The sequence below is a fragment of the Acinonyx jubatus genome, chromosome B2, assembly GCF_027475565.1.
Source record: "Acinonyx jubatus isolate Ajub_Pintada_27869175 chromosome B2, VMU_Ajub_asm_v1.0, whole genome shotgun sequence".
NCBI lineage: Eukaryota > Metazoa > Chordata > Mammalia > Carnivora > Felidae > Acinonyx > Acinonyx jubatus.
Genome location: NC_069385.1, coordinates 59312116 through 59328139, shown reverse-complemented (window position 1 = coordinate 59328139; position 16024 = coordinate 59312116). Strand labels below are relative to the sequence as shown.

At 32.9% G+C, this 16024-nt stretch overlaps 1 protein-coding gene across 4 annotated transcripts in view; it reads left to right on the top strand.

Annotated features, from left to right (window-relative positions):
• Nucleotides 1-16024, top strand: part of GRIK2 (glutamate ionotropic receptor kainate type subunit 2) — a 648818-nt gene that overhangs the window by 625787 nt on the left and 7007 nt on the right. For all 4 annotated transcript variants that reach the window (XM_027057188.2, XM_027057189.2, XM_027057193.2 and 1 more), the window contains exon 15: nt 8534-8784. In XM_027057188.2, coding sequence (XP_026912989.1) covers nt 8534-8784 — 251 coding nt within the window. The remainder of the gene's footprint in view (nt 1-8533; nt 8785-16024) is intronic.

The window sequence follows — 16024 nt, the reverse complement described above, 5'->3', positions numbered from 1 at the left end:
TCCTAGATATCCAATGCAGAAAGATTACAAGGTATCATGGAGAATGGATCACTTTCATCTGTTGTTTACCATTCTGTGATTATAATGTTGACAATTTGATTTCAAGATCAGATTACTCTTCTATTTCTATGATTCTAATTAATGGACTCCTTATACTCCTATCAAATTGAAGGGTTTTGGTAAAGAGGGAGATAGAACTTCATACCAATTTAGCTGTTATCTCACAGGAAGTGTGAAATGGGCCCCATGAAAGTATTTAGTTGCTATATATATTAAATGCTTCATTTGAAATAAATATATTATAATTATTATATATAGATTAAATATCTAGGTATAGTTTGGGTTCATATGAAATGACTAAAGATAACATTGCAAGCACGCATGACCAATTATTTAGTAATTAATATATTATTTTATTTATGCATGTGTTCACCCAACAAATATTGTGTCCTTATTGTGTGTTGACAAAGCAAATAAAACCCCTGCCCTTATGGAATTTATAACTTATTAGGGTAAATGAGCATTAAATAATCACAGAAATTAATTTTTAGTTACAAACTGAGACAAGTTCTAAGAGAAAATGAACAATGATGCTATGGTACTGTATAACAATATTATTGACTGAATAAAATGGGAAATGAATAAAATAAGTAAATAGAAACACTGAATAAATCTGGAAATATAGAAATATAAAATTAAATCTGAAATGTAAATGTAAAATTTGTCTCAGCATTTCTTAAAAACAAATATGGGAAGGAAAATGTCCTTTGAGATAATAAAACCCATCTTCTGCTGAGGCAAAGGCTCTAAGAGAATGTGCTCTGGTTCTATCTTTATTGGGAGATTTGATGGAAAGAATGGTAAAAAATAGATACAGCTCTAAAAGCACTCAAAATTTGTTGTGCATTTATGGCACTTAGCACTCATCTCAGGATAGGGAGCAGGGAGTCATTTCATAAAATTTCACATTGCCAACAGCACTGTAATTTAAGAATGGAAGTTGAAAGTTCCAGCAGACACCCTCAGATCTTCTGGGCTAGCTGCTCTTTTACTTATTAAAGCACTGACCAAGGAAAACTGCTGGCTGTTGATTAAATGCAAGGAATGCATAAGAATTTATAAACTGACTTGTTGCCCAAACTTATTCCATAAGGTCAATATTAGAAGTGTGAAATAAGGCTGTTTATGGACTCTACTTATTCTACTGATTTCAACAAGAGCCTTAGAAGATGTCCTATATCAGAAGTTCTACCCTGACATATTTTGGCTATATCATACTCTATATATTATAATTGATTGAATATTCATTCAAAAAGAATTTGTTGAATGCTTGCTGTGTGATAGGCACTGTGTGCTAGATGATGGGTGAAATAAGGTGAATAATGAATGCTTGATTATCAATAACTGACAAGTAGCCTTGTCTTAAGCCCACACTTAAAGGGCTTCAAGTTCTTGGGTATATGTTTTAGAAACATTTATCAGATGAAACTCTTTCAGGGGTGCCTGGGTGGCTTAGTCAGTTAAACTTCCGACTTTTGATTTCGGCTCAGGTCATGATCTTGTGTTTCGCCAATTGGAGCCCTGCATTGGGCTCTGTGCTGACAGTGAGGGACCTGCTTGGGATTCTCTCTTTCTCCCTTTCTCTCTTCCCCTTCTCCGCTCTCTCTCTCTTAAAATAAACAACAAAAAAGAAAATGAAATTCTTTCAAAATAAAAGGAATAATTAGGGAATTATTAAAGTTCTTTGAGCCAAGCCCTTGAAATAACATATGCTTAGTGATTATGGTATAGTCTCATACCCACAAGATATGTACATAACTGTATTTCATAAAGTGCACAATATCTTGGAGTAATGACCAGCTAGAAGAAATCTAAAATTATGAGTAGTCTACTTCAGAGAAATATCTTCCCAGACTCAAAGGGAGCAACTACCAGAATGTTAACTTAAGTCTGTGTCATTCCCAGCACACAATATCATCATAATGATCTGGATAACTACAAAATATAAAACAAAAGAAATTGAAGTTCTCTAGGATGTTGACAGAAAGGATTTGTCATTATGAAAAACAGCAGTACTTAGCCAGCCCCTCCAGATTTTAACAAAATGTTAAAAAGATTTTAATGCTGTTAGGAAGAACAAAGGCTGTGTACTTCCCCCCCCACCCCAAATTGGTTTTTTCATCAATTTTAATATACAAATATATTTAAATAACTGTTACAACTCTTGATCCTCAAAAGTATCTAATAAGGGGACTCAAAAGCCAGGTGTGGAGACATGTCTTAAGGTGAGCAGTGTGATATGAATTTTTATGAGCTGATGCTTCATGAAGCATATAGAGCATTAGATGAAAAAGAGCATACAAAAAAAGAAAATGCAACTTGATGAGCTATGGTGTAATGATGTGTAAATTCAAAGCCAGGGAGGAAGATATCTAAGCAGGGACAAGCAGAAATATCTAACAAGAAACATAGTTTTGATGGAGAGTACTGATGTAATAAGAATAGTAATTATTGGGGGCACCTGGGTGGCTCAGTCGGTAAAGCATCTGACTTCAGCTCAGGTCATAATCTCACAGCTCATGAGTTCAAGCTCCACCTCGGGCTCTGTGCTGACAGCTCAGAACCTGGAGCCTGCTTCGAATTTTCTGTCTCCTTCTTTCTCTCTGCCCTTCCCCGTTCATGCTCTGTCTCTGTCCCTCTCAAAAATAAATAGACATTAAAAAAAAAAAGAGTAGCAATTATTGTTATCTAAGGCAGTACTTTTCAAATTGAGATAAAAATAAAACAATTGAAGGGGCATTAATAGATCTACAGGGAAAATTATTTCCTTAAAAATAATTTAAACATTTTATGTATTTATGTATTTATTTATTTATTAAGTTATTTATATTTAGAGAAAGAGGACAAGGGAGGGGAAGAGAGACAGGGTGACAGAGAATCCCAAGCATGCTCACACTGTCAATGCAGAGCCCAATTCAGGGCTTGATCTCAGGAACCCTGAGATCATAACCTGAGCTGACATCAAGAGTCAGACACTCAACAGACTGAGCCACCCATGTGCCCTAATCTGATCATTTAAGCATTTTTTTAACTTTTTCCTTTTTTTAATGGATAGATAGAAGCTCGTATTTTGCTATCATATGATGTGAATTTATGAGAAGTGCATTTGTGATGGAGTATTCTTCAAATATCTGACCAAGGAATCCTTTAAAAATGAAACATAGATGTACATTTACCAAAAAAGGAAATCTGTGGAGAAAATCCAGTTTTGGAAATATTGGTATAATGAGTTTTAAAATGAGATATTTATACAAAGCAAGGGTAATCTTGTTTCTGACCTTTGTAATTAAAGCATATAGAAGCCTGATTTGAAAGTAAAGAAAATTTTGGCAGAATGGATAGGAAATTACCAGTGTATGGATATGATTTTAGCATATATCACTGAAGCATGTCAAGTATCAGACAACTTGCTGTGCAACCTTTAAAGAGAAGCTATTTATCAATCAATATGCCTGCTCAAGAATTAAACATAATGCTGACCTCATTTGTTTTATCATTTCTATGCTATCTAGATGTTTCGCAATAGGATAAGGAAAACATTGGTACATACTTAAAATTGTGAGTTTGTAAAGAATATGAAAATGACAAACTAATGGGCAGATCAATAAATTGTGTTTAGGCTTAGAGCCAAGTACATATACTAACGTGTGGCTTTCATCCTGTAAGTAAGACATTTAGAATAGTAGAAAGGAAGGGAAGGAGGGAGGGTAGGGAAGAGAGGAAGATGAGAAAGGGAAAGGAAGGGCAACAGGGAAGAGAAATGAAGGAAAAGAAGGAAAGGAAACAAGAAGTCAAGAAGAACAAAAAGAGAAGAGTATGAGAAATAGAGGAGGAAAGGCAAAGGAATGAAGAGCTGGAAGGAAGGAAGGAATCAACTCAATTTCCTAAGCCCAGGAAGTTAGCTCTGAAATACTTGGTGGGACTTGTATTAATTGTTTATAATAATCAGTTTATTTTCCTAAGGAACTTTTAATCTATATGTTGGGAGGGATGTTACTGAAATTAAAATTATGTAAAATTCTATTGTCAAAATTTGACATTTAGGGACATTTGGAGACAGTAATTCTTTTATTGAGGAAATTCTGAATAGGTGAATTTCTAGTTTTTATTTATGCCCATGCATGTACTATTACTATGTATCACTTGAGGCTGCCTCTGTGCCTCCTCAGTGCTCATTTTGAGCCCCAAGTCTTAGGCATCTGACATATGAAGGGATATCACTATGTAATAGTAATGTTTTCTTTGCTTCTTTTTTTCATTCTTTCTTTCCTTCTTTCTTTTCTTTCCTCCCTCTCTTCTTCCTTCCTTCCTTCCTTCCTTCCTTCCTTCCTTCCTTCCTTCCTTTTATAAGCTACAACCTTTTCTATCTGGTAAATGGGATCCTTTGGAAAATTGTAAACACACACACACACACACACACACACACACACACACATTTTAAAAACATAACACGGGGCACCTGGGTAGCTCAGTTGATGAGCGTCTGACTTCGGCTCAGGTCATGATCTCACAGTTCATGAGTTCGAGTCTTGCGTCGAGCTCTCTGCTGACAGCTCAGAGCCTGGAGCCTGCTTCAGATTCTGTGTCTCCCTCTCTCTGCCCCTTCCCCGCTCATGCTGTGTCTCTCTCTGTCTCTCAAAAATGAATAAATGTTAAGAAAAAAATTAAAAGAAAACATAACAGTTTCTGTCAGTATGGACTATATGTTTAAATAACTGAAGAAAATTTCATTGTGAGCAAGAATATAAAAGAACCAAAAATCAGACATTACAAAGTGAAAATGGAAAGGCCAAATTCAGGTCTAAGAGAAATTTGGCATATCCTGCGTGATTAAAAACAATGATTTATTTGCCAACATTTTAATGTAGAGAATTTTAGATAGAATGTTTCATGTGTTCTCACACACACACACACACACACACACAATAAAATATCTGGCAACCCTATGTTGAAATTCTCGTAGAGTTTTACTAAAACTGGAGGTGAAAGTTAACCACTGGGATGTTGCAATTTTTCAGATATTTTTGTCTAAAGTGCTTTTTCACTCATTTATGGCTATCTGTCTGTCCTCTTAGGCATTTGAGGATTGACTTTTAGTACAATACTTTGCATTATAATGGATATATTTATAATTTCCTCAGTATTTTTCTAATCAATCTTAAAATCCTCTTGTAAAAATACACATCTTCCTTGGAGGCAGCCTTGCCGTGCACAAATGGCTTCTCTCGTTGCCACTCAGTGTTCTCATGGTTCCTGCCTTGCCAGCATTTGGATTGAGGCTGGGTTGGAGTTTGGGCAAAACTGAAGCTCTATCTATCTAACTAATAGCTGTTCACTTCATTAGAGCTAAGCACTTGGCTGTTCATGTCACAAGGAGGATGAAAGATACTTTTGTTCTTTGATCTCAATGTATCCTTGAGATTTTTCAACTAGATGAAATTTCAGTCCATGCTTGACTTCAACTAATATCTATATAGAAATTCTTCCCAAGGAGCACCAAATGATATACTAAAAGAAGCAATGATTTATTATTGAATTGTTTCTTTAAAAATAATTACTTAAACTAAATCAGTGACAGAATAAGTAAAACATGGCAAGGATTTACTTTCATCACTTATGTTCCCTATATTATCTTGTTAAAGACCTCTAAATGAGGTATATTAACTTTGTAGCTTTGACTTAACCCAAATTCTATTTACACATTACTATATTTATGTTGGAAACAAGTATGGGGAGATTTGCTAGCAATGAGAAATTTTCAAGTTTACGGTAAGTGCTAGAAATAGGAAGCACAGCCAAGCAAGACATCAAAGCGTATCTATCATTTCTTGAAAAGTGGGTTGCTTTTGTCTGTGCCTACTTTGAGAAAGTAGGGGGAGAATATTGTGTTTGAAGATATTAGAATAAACATTCTAATGCAGTTTAATGGGTATGGCGAGTTGGCAATAAAATGGTATTCTTTCAATATTGTTCAGGATGAGAAATAAGCTGGCTCAAAAATATTACTTGGCTACATCAAGACTTTTTCACATTTGAAAGTCTACTTTTCAAGTCACTATCACCCCAAATTTTGCTTACAATTGTGCTTCCAGAAAAGAAACCACATTTAAATTTTTTTTAATTTTTTTAAAATTTATTTTTGAGGGAGAAAGGAGGGGGAGGGGCAGAGAGAGAGGGAGACACAGAATCTGAAGCAGGTTCCAGGCTCTGAGCTGTCAGCACAGCGCCCAATGCAGGTCTCTAATCCGCAAACCATGAGATCATGACCTGAGCCGAAGTCTGACGCTCAGTCGACTGAGCTACCCAGGGGCCCCCAAATCACGTTTTATATTAGTCATATGTGGCCATTTTCACAAGTTCTATCAGCACAAATTTGCTTCAGATGCTATATTTCTAATTAAAAGACATATTTAATGAACTGCAATTCTGCTTAAAGGAGATTTTTTTCCCCTCAATCGGACATTTATTTTGCTGAGAATACACATGGTTAATCAGAATGTCAATTCAACGTAAAAGTGACCTTGAAGCTGGTGCTAGGTTAGATGCAGTGAACTAATGAAAACTTGATAGCCAAACAGATGGCCTTAATTTATGGTTTTTAAATACATGTCAGAGAGACTGAAACCACTAGGTTTTTACTCTTACATTATGTTAGGAATCTCTCAGTCAGATATTATGCTCTCCATAATATGAAATATTTGTTGAGAGCCTATTATGTGAGAAAATATTGAGAATTATGGTAGATGATACATGATAGAAATAGATGATGGATAGATACACATAGATAGATAAATATAATCTATTCCAAATAGTTTATAATCTACATGGGAAAATAAGTCTCATCCTGAAAGGTAAATTAATAATAATAATAATAATAATGATAATAATAATAAAAGTGACCTAGGCTGAGTGTCTAGTTAGTGATCAAAGTAGAAAGGGACATCCACTGAGACTGAAGTGGGTGAGGGACTGATTTTAAACTAGATATTTTCATCAGAGTGGCATTTGGAAGAGAGCACAGCAAAGAAGCCAAGAGGCAGACATTCCTTTATTATCGTGAAGAATTAAATGTACAGTGAAAATAAAATATTTGAGTTCTAAATATAGGAATGGATAATGTCCCTTTTTTAGGAAAGCTGGAGAAATGTATAGAAGCATTATAGTTACACATTTCTTCTAAGATTAAGGATTACGTTGAAGAAAAAACTCACCAGCTGGATTTGGTAGATCATCACTCCTCCAACTTTTTCAACAGGCTATTTACTGCCTATGATTTCCCTTGTTTTTCTGCTTTTAGCCTGACTATTCCTGTGAAGAAAGTGAGGCTGAATTGGTCGTGTTATATTAAGCAAGTAAAAGCAAGATATATAGTGGTATCCCTTTTGAGACAGAAAAGTTTCCTGATGAGGTTTTTAATCACTCTTAGCAAAAATAAAGTTTCAGTATAGGTCCCTGTAGGTATATTTAAGTTAAAAAAAAGGTATCAGAGGCAATATTGAATACAAACTAAAATTAGTATTCTTATGTAAGCAGAAAAACTTATGAATGTGTATATGCAGAAAAATGGAATGTGCAGTATAGTGTTTGAGGAAAGAAGATGAAACTTTAGATACAGGCTATTTCCGGGTGGGAAAAAGAAGTAACACCAATCCCTTGAGATGGGTGTTGAAAGATGCTTGTAGTTCAATATTATTCTATGCTTCTGGGCAGCCAATTAGAAAAGCTATTACTTATGATATGATGGCTAATACAGATTAATATCTACCCCCATTACCATAAATACTAAATTTCATTTATACTGTTGCCACCAGTGGAAAGAACATTTCCCTCCAAAGCACAAAATAATACATAAACTGTCCAAAAATCTTATGCATTGTCATTATGATTTTTGAATGATCCATGTCCTGTATAAGCCTTTTATTTCTTTTATTCATATAAAATAAAAAAATAGAAATGATTACCTATGATTTGCAAAGTATTAGCTATCCCTGAATACAGCTTGTTAATCATAATTGCCTTAAATTATTGCACTTATTCATGCGAAACACAATTTTCCCCACAACTTTCCTAAAAATAGAGATTACTGGTTTATGAATGCTCTTTTTCAATGTGGAATGATTCCTAACTATTAGCGAACTATCCTGGCACTCTATAATGTCTTTTTTAGGTTTCTACCTCTGCTTTACTTATTTTCCAGTGCTGAGTTGTCTGCCTTTTAAAAAGAGACATTTTCTTCCTTAAAAACAAATTTTATTCTATCGTTCAAAATCAGAAAGGCACTACTTTATCTTGTTACTCACTTATCTTAACTGTCTGTTCTTTGTCATTTTCCAGTTGTTTTTTTCTGTTGAACATAAATACTGGATTACTTTGGAGTGTCTGGAAAAAGTTCTGCCCTCCTCTGATCATGTTAACCTTTAATTATAAAACCCCAGTTTCCTTGCGATAGCTAACCTATCTTCTCTCTTCTTAGGTTCTCCATACAGAGACAAAATCACCATAGCAATCCTTCAGCTGCAAGAGGAAGGCAAGCTGCACATGATGAAGGAAAAGTGGTGGAGGGGCAATGGTTGTCCAGAGGAAGAGAGCAAAGAGGCCAGTGCCCTGGGGGTTCAAAATATTGGTGGCATCTTCATTGTTCTGGCAGCCGGCCTGGTGCTCTCCGTTTTTGTGGCAGTGGGAGAGTTTTTATACAAGTCCAAAAAAAACGCTCAATTGGAAAAGGTAAATGTCACTTTTTTACAATTTAAGGCAATTGTTGTGATAATAAAACAAACTGTTTTTGATCTTTCCAACCAAGGGTAATTCTTAGAACGGTGACCGCTAATTGTCTTCTGCCATTCGTTATCTAACAAAGGTTCACAGAAAGAATCATGATCAGCTTTGTGCTTTTTAATTTAAACATGGTATGTTTAAATCGAAGCCAGCTTCAGAACAAGTGGCTATTTCTCCTTTTACTGAAGCCTGAAAAGGAAGAGACTTTGGCTGCTTGAAGTTCTTTGTGGTTAGTTTAATGGAGGAAATTAGTTAATTAATGAAGGAAGCAAAAATAAGAAATTGTAATATGAAGAGAAGTACTTCTCTGCAGATAAAAAGTGCTTTAAAATACAATCCTGAAGAACAGTTTCAAGTTAGAGGGTAAATGAAATTTTTGTTTGAAGATTTTTAGTGCAATAAATTTATAATGGAAAAAAGAAATCTTAACTTGCATTGTGGAAATAACAGCTAATTTTCTAAATTAGTGAATATGTGAAAATAGTGTGGTTCCTTTATTGCCATTTAATGTTACTTTTAATCCTTCATTCCTTAGCACCAGAGTCTTTAGAAGAATGTTTATACACACCTGAGATTATTGCATATTTTCTTGGGATTTTAATACGCTTAATATTTTGTACAAATGTCTTTCTGTTCCATTCTTAAAAAAACTTGTGAATCTCATTCAAATTATATATTTATGGTGCTATAATTTCCTCAGTTCTATAAATATGAAGAATATTTATAGAAAGATCTCTCTTTCAGATGGTGCATGCCACGTTTTGTATGTAAATTTATAGCTCTAAACATGAAATACTGCTTTACCATTTTTAAGTCTTCTGGCATTTCATTTACTTTTTGTATGTAAGCATCTCTGTTTTAATTTTTTTAATGTTTATTTATTTTTGAGAGAGAGAGAATGTGAGCGAGGGAGGGGCAGGGAGAGGGAGACACAGAATCTGAAGCAGGCTTGAGGCTCTGAGCAGTCAGCACAGAACCCAACTTGGGGCTGGAACTCGTGACTGTGAGATCATGAGATCATGAGCAGAAGTCAGATGCTTAACTGACTGAGCCACCCAGGGGCCTCTCTTTTGTTTTTAATAAAAAAAACATTTTTTAGGGCTTAAGTTTTTAGACCTTGTGTCACAGTGATATTATGTTCTCTTTCATATTCAAAAGGTTTATTAATTTTTATTGGTAAATATGAAGAGTAAAAATATGAAATTAAAAATAATATCATACATTAAGGTAAATGTATTCTGCAAATATTCTTTGAGCACTTACACCTTTAAAACTATTTTTGAAAAGCAAAAATGTTTTCCTGTGTCTTTGGTAATTTATGTTGCAATTATCCTTCTGAAATCAAAATTTTGGATACAACATTTCTATATTTTTCCTTAACTACAGTATTTAACACTTCAAAATAATGTTTTTATAAATGACCATTTTGATAGTCTCATTTTATCCGTGAGGAAAGTAACCAATTCAAATTTTGAAAAATCCCCCCCCCACAATATCCAAGATGGCTATATCTGCTGACTTAGCTAAGTCAAATATTTGTTGTGACTGACAAGTAAGTCTAAGTACACTTTTTATGTTATGATCCTTTTTGTAGTGTCAAAATGAGTTTTAAAGTCAAATCCAAAGAACTAATCAAAGACAAAATATATTAACTCAATTTCCATTTTTACTATAATTTGCCAATAAATGTGTTATTTGGTTAGATAATGCTTAAAATGAGTCCAAAAATACAGAAGGAATTTGGGTTTTCTGATTGGAACCTCAAATCTTCTATATGTATTAAAGATATATCTCAGTATTAAAATAAAACAAATGAATTAATCTCTTTAAACATGTGGTGTTCTATTGCTCTTGTCTCTTTGTATCCTAGTCATATGATTTGCCTAGGCCATGTCTTTAACGCACAATTAATGTATAAACATTCTGTTAAAAAAAAAACAGAACAAAAAACAAAAACAAAAAGCAAAGAATCTATGGATTTAATTCTGTAAAAAACCTTCTTCAATATTTTTATAAATAACTAGTTTAGTTGGATTTTCCACATATCAACCAGCTCTCCTGAATTTCTATGGACCTGTAGGACCTAAAAAGTTAAGGAAAAGGAATGTAATGTATTGACTGAAATAGATGAAACATTAAGTTGGAAAGAAACATCTATGTTGATATTACATGAGCATTATTAGTCATATTCCCAATGCTTTTCACACCCTGTCTCCACATAGCTTCCAAAATGAAATCCAAATTCACTAGCTTAGCACATGAGGCACTTCGGGATCTGTCCCTACCATTGTAGTTTTATTTTTTGCTTCTCTCCAATTTGTACCTTTACTCTGGCCAGACTAAATTACTTTCAATTTTCCAAGGTCATTCAGCTTTTTCAAGTCCTCTTCCATTTCATTTGAACAAATCTTGACCATTTTTCTACCTGGCAACCTCTCACCAGTCATTTTAGGTTAGGCATTCAAGACTAAGTATCAACTTGCCCAGAAAGCTTTCCTTAATCAATAGGGTATAATGGATTTGGGTACATAACACAGTTATTTCCACAAGATGGTGTTAGGTTTTCATTTCCTATTTCAATGAAAAAAATATGACATGTACATTTCACTTTTTTATACTTAGGTGATTTCAGGTACTGTCATAATTCCAAAAACAGTTCCCCCTCCTTTGAGAAAGCTGGGAAGGTGTTTTGCCCATTTAAACCGCATCCATCATTAAGTCTAGATATCTTTTTTTTCTGTGAAGCTTCTGCATATCTCCATTCTCCCTTAGCACACTATTTTAAGCATTTGTAGCTTTTTCTGTGTGGTTGCCTCTCTCCCTTATTAGACTTTTAGTTCCTTTGGTCAAAGACCTAGTGTCTTTGGTTTGCATCTTTGAGGTCCCAAATAGTGCCTGTTGGCATAAGGTAGATTGATCTATCATCTATTTATTTACCTATTTCTTTGTATTTAAATTAATAATGAAGTTCATTCTAGTGAACTGTTTTAAAAAGTGTATCATAAAGAATAAAAAAGAACTGGGGCGCCTGGGTGGCTCAGTCGGTTGGGTGGCCGACTTCAGCTCAGGTCATGATCTCTCGGTCCGTGAGTTCGAGCCCTGCGTCGGGCTCTGTGCTGACAGCTCAGAACCTGGAGCCTGTTTCAGATTCTGTGTCTCCCTCTCTCTGACCCTCTCCTGTTCATGCTCTGTCTCTCCCTGTCTCAAAAATAAATAAAACGTTAAAAAAATAAAAAAAAAGAATAAAAAAGAACTATGTTTCTACATAGTTCAAAAGAACTATATTTATAAAACAAATACTTGTAGGTTTATTAAAAGTGACCCATTTTATTTAGTGGGATAAATTAGGTTCTTGGGCTCAATTCTTCTTTAACTTTCTTGAGAAGAAGATTTTATTTAGTTATACAGTTTGTTTAGCACCTTACTTAATTTATTAACACTAGCCATAAAATATTCCTAGATTTTATCCTGAAATATGCATGAGGACATATAGAAGTTCACAGTTTATTTACACTTATAATTGTGCCTTTAATTACATTTTAAAAATAAGGTAAATATTTGTGAAATCATTCATTTACTCAGTAATTATTTATTGAGAGCCAAACATGCAATGAATTATATTTTTCACATTGAAGGTAAGCAACGATATATTATTCATAATTCCATAATTCTTTTCCCTTCTCTTTCTCCATTTTCTTCCTTCTTTCTTTAGACTATAGTATTCCAGTATTTAAAAAATGAAATTTCTTCTCTTTATCTAAATAGGCTGCCAGATACAATATAGACACAATTCTAGTTGAATATGAACTTTATGGAAAAATTTATGAATAGCTAATAGCTTCCCATGTCAAGTCTTACCTCTAATGAGGATAATAAAATTAATAGCTATTATTATTACTATATAAAGTGGAAAATAAGATGTCTTTTATAGCACATATTTTATAAAATGTAAGTGGAACAAATAGGTCTTGATGACTATAACTTTATATTTTCAAGTTGTTTGATAATTAAGAGTAGTATAAGAAAATACCATTTTTAAATGAAGGCAGGTTAAATTGGAAAACAGAAGAAAATGCTGAAATATATAGACTTTAAAAATTCAAAAACTGTAAATTGCATTCCTTTCAGATAACCACAAGATGGTGTATTACAATTTTCAAAATAATTCATGGTTTTAATTTTGATGCAAATATTAATGCATCAAAGATACATTGCTTTTCATTTATTCAAACTTTTAAATAAATAAATATTTATTTTTCTGATTTTTCCAAAGTATAACTTGACCATTTGGAAAGATCCTCGAAAAAGTTTTTCTTTTTCTATTACGTCTGAAAAAGTAACTAATCAACATGTGAATTTTCTAATTTATTTCTTCTTGCCTTACTTTTTCCCCGATTTAAAAAAATATTACTACTTAAGTTTCACTCAGTAAGAATCCAAGAAACTGTTGTGTATCTGAGGCAATTATCCGTGCATTTCAGGTTACGTGGATATGTTTGAAAGTCCTGTTTCTCTCTAAGTCTTACTGTATAACTGAAAAAAGCTACTTAATATACAGAATTTTGTTTTGCCCGGTAGTATGTATTAGAGTATATTGGTTTTGTAAGCATGAATTAGAAGTGATTGTAATAATTTTAATTTTCATTAAACTATTTTATGATATAATTAATTTATGTTTAAAAGTACTTATTTCTTAAATATTTTAAGATGTCCTCTTTTAAAAGATGTACATAATTCTGACTTCTTTTGATTTCCACAATAATAGTAATATAACTTACATAGTTTAATATTTTGTCTGATTTATATACAGAAATATTTTCTTTCTTGTGCAATTGAAATGTATTTGCCTGTAAAGATTGTTTTTATTGAATAGTTTGAACATGAATCTTTGAGTTTCCTGACATGAAAAATCTTAGCAACAAAAATACTCTTTATTAAGTATAACAAAATGTCTTAAAAATGTCTGAGAAATAAAAAAATATAAATTATTGCTCAGATATTGAATTTGTATTGATTTGAGTTTTCCTTTAAGATGATTGAAGTACATTGTAAGAACTATTTTGTATTGTTGTTTTCCATGATATAGTACATTTTAGTCAATGCAGTTCTTTGTATTATAGAATGCTGGTATATCATACTCCAGATAACCTCTAAATAATGATGTTTTTTCCAGACACTGAAAGTTAAAAATGTTTTTGAGAGCACATACAATGCTCTTTGGTCTAGAGTTGAATAACAAATGTAAAAGGAAGTTGTAACTCACAGAAGAAGGCCAAAGGAATGAAAACAATGCAATTTGGGGGAATGATAAAGAGAAAATCAGGGTGGTTTAGTTTAAAGCTGCAAGACTAGGGATCCTAGATGAAAGAGTATGTATTAGGAAACACTTTCAAAGCTGACTGAATCTGTATTTCATGGAACCAGAAGAATGAAAACAGGTTGTTGCTTTCAGAATGCCGAAGAATTTTGTTCCATCAGGAGCAATGCTTTTTACAAGAAGTCATTTATTGAATAAGATATAGGAGTGCACTCTTATAAATCAACAGTACTGATTTCAATATTTACCTTTTGCAAGTAATGCCTATTAACAAAACACAGAATATCTGTGCCTTTCATTGATTTAATGTATGAAATTTCAATGACATTTAAAATTTTAGAAGTTAAAAGTTCTAAGTAAATTTTCAGTATAATAAAATTTAGCCATAAAACATGTTGCTATTCACAAGTTAAAAGTTGCAAAAAAAAAAAAAAACTTTGGACAAATAGTTCATTATGATTTGTCTAAGTTACTGCTTTTCTCTGAAAGCAGAGCATCTCTTCATTTCTATAAATGACCTAAATAAAGATTAACTGGATGGCTTTTAAAAATGTTTTTAAACATAAATATAAAATCATACTTAAAAATGAGATGCCAATCTTTATTTTATTCTCCAACCTAGTTCCAAATCAGCAAAAGGATTTTTAAGTCATTTGTTTATGATGAGCCATCCTGTTTACGCCCATAAATGATGTTTTAAAATTGTAGCTTGACTGATAATAATTTCACTACCTTGTTTTTAGAAATGACTTTAGAGTTTCTAAAGAGCAATGTCTCATTTGAATACAGTGTTACCCTGAGGAGTGTGCAATGATCATTATCCATATTGTGCAGATGGGGTTTTGTCCCAAGGGTCAAGTGGTTCCCAAAGTCAAAGATGCCTCCTCTCACATGACTTCAGCTGTAACATATTGCACAAGTGGAGACAGCATATTTAACTATTTCTCCTAATAGTTTTCCTTCCTGAAGTTGCATTGATGAAATGTGTGGAGTAGGAGTTTAAAATAGATAAAAAGACTGTGGGCTTTGATCATAAGCACTGTCTAGTTATTTCACTTTCCTAGACAATTAAGCGTGAGTTTTGGAATAAAAAAAAAAAGATTTGAGGTCACTTCTCAACTTCATCCAACTTTGGATAAAATTATTTAAACTTTCCATACATGACTTAAAATACACAAATAAATGAGTTATGAATATAACATAGATGAAAGTTTTAAAAATTAAGATTATTAATATACATGGAAGTTTTTTCATGTGTCTGGCATATAATAAGCAGCTGTTGCTATAACGTATTTATTATTACTCATAAAGCTGATACATTTTAACTTCTGGATCTTAAAAAGAGAGAGCTTTCCTGGAATTAGGCATTAGATATTTAGATGTTATATGTTTTGTTGAAAATTGTATGAGTATGACAACTAGCAAGAATGTGATGATTAACATTGCTTTTTCTTAAAAATGCATTTCATAGTTATATTGACCAAGGTGGTGTTGAAGCTTTTCAGACTTTATTGATTTTTCTAGCTTAAGTAGGGGAAGTATAAAAATGTATGATGATGCTTCATCTTTCTGTGTCACTGTATTTGCTAAATGCAATATAAAATATTCAGCAATTGTTTCTGTAAGAGTCAAGGTTTCTGAGAATATTTTAATCTTTGGGTAAGTTTATTATTGTAAAATAATCCAGGCTAAAGCATAGGATGCTTTGTCATTTTATTCATTAAAAAATGTATTTCTTTTTGCCCCATTATTTTTTGTCTGATTTATTACTTATTATTCAAAAATTAATATATATTAAGAACAGCATCCAGGTAAAAGGCTCTACTGAAATTCAAATCACTGTTAATGAAGCAAGCTAAAATAATAAAGCAT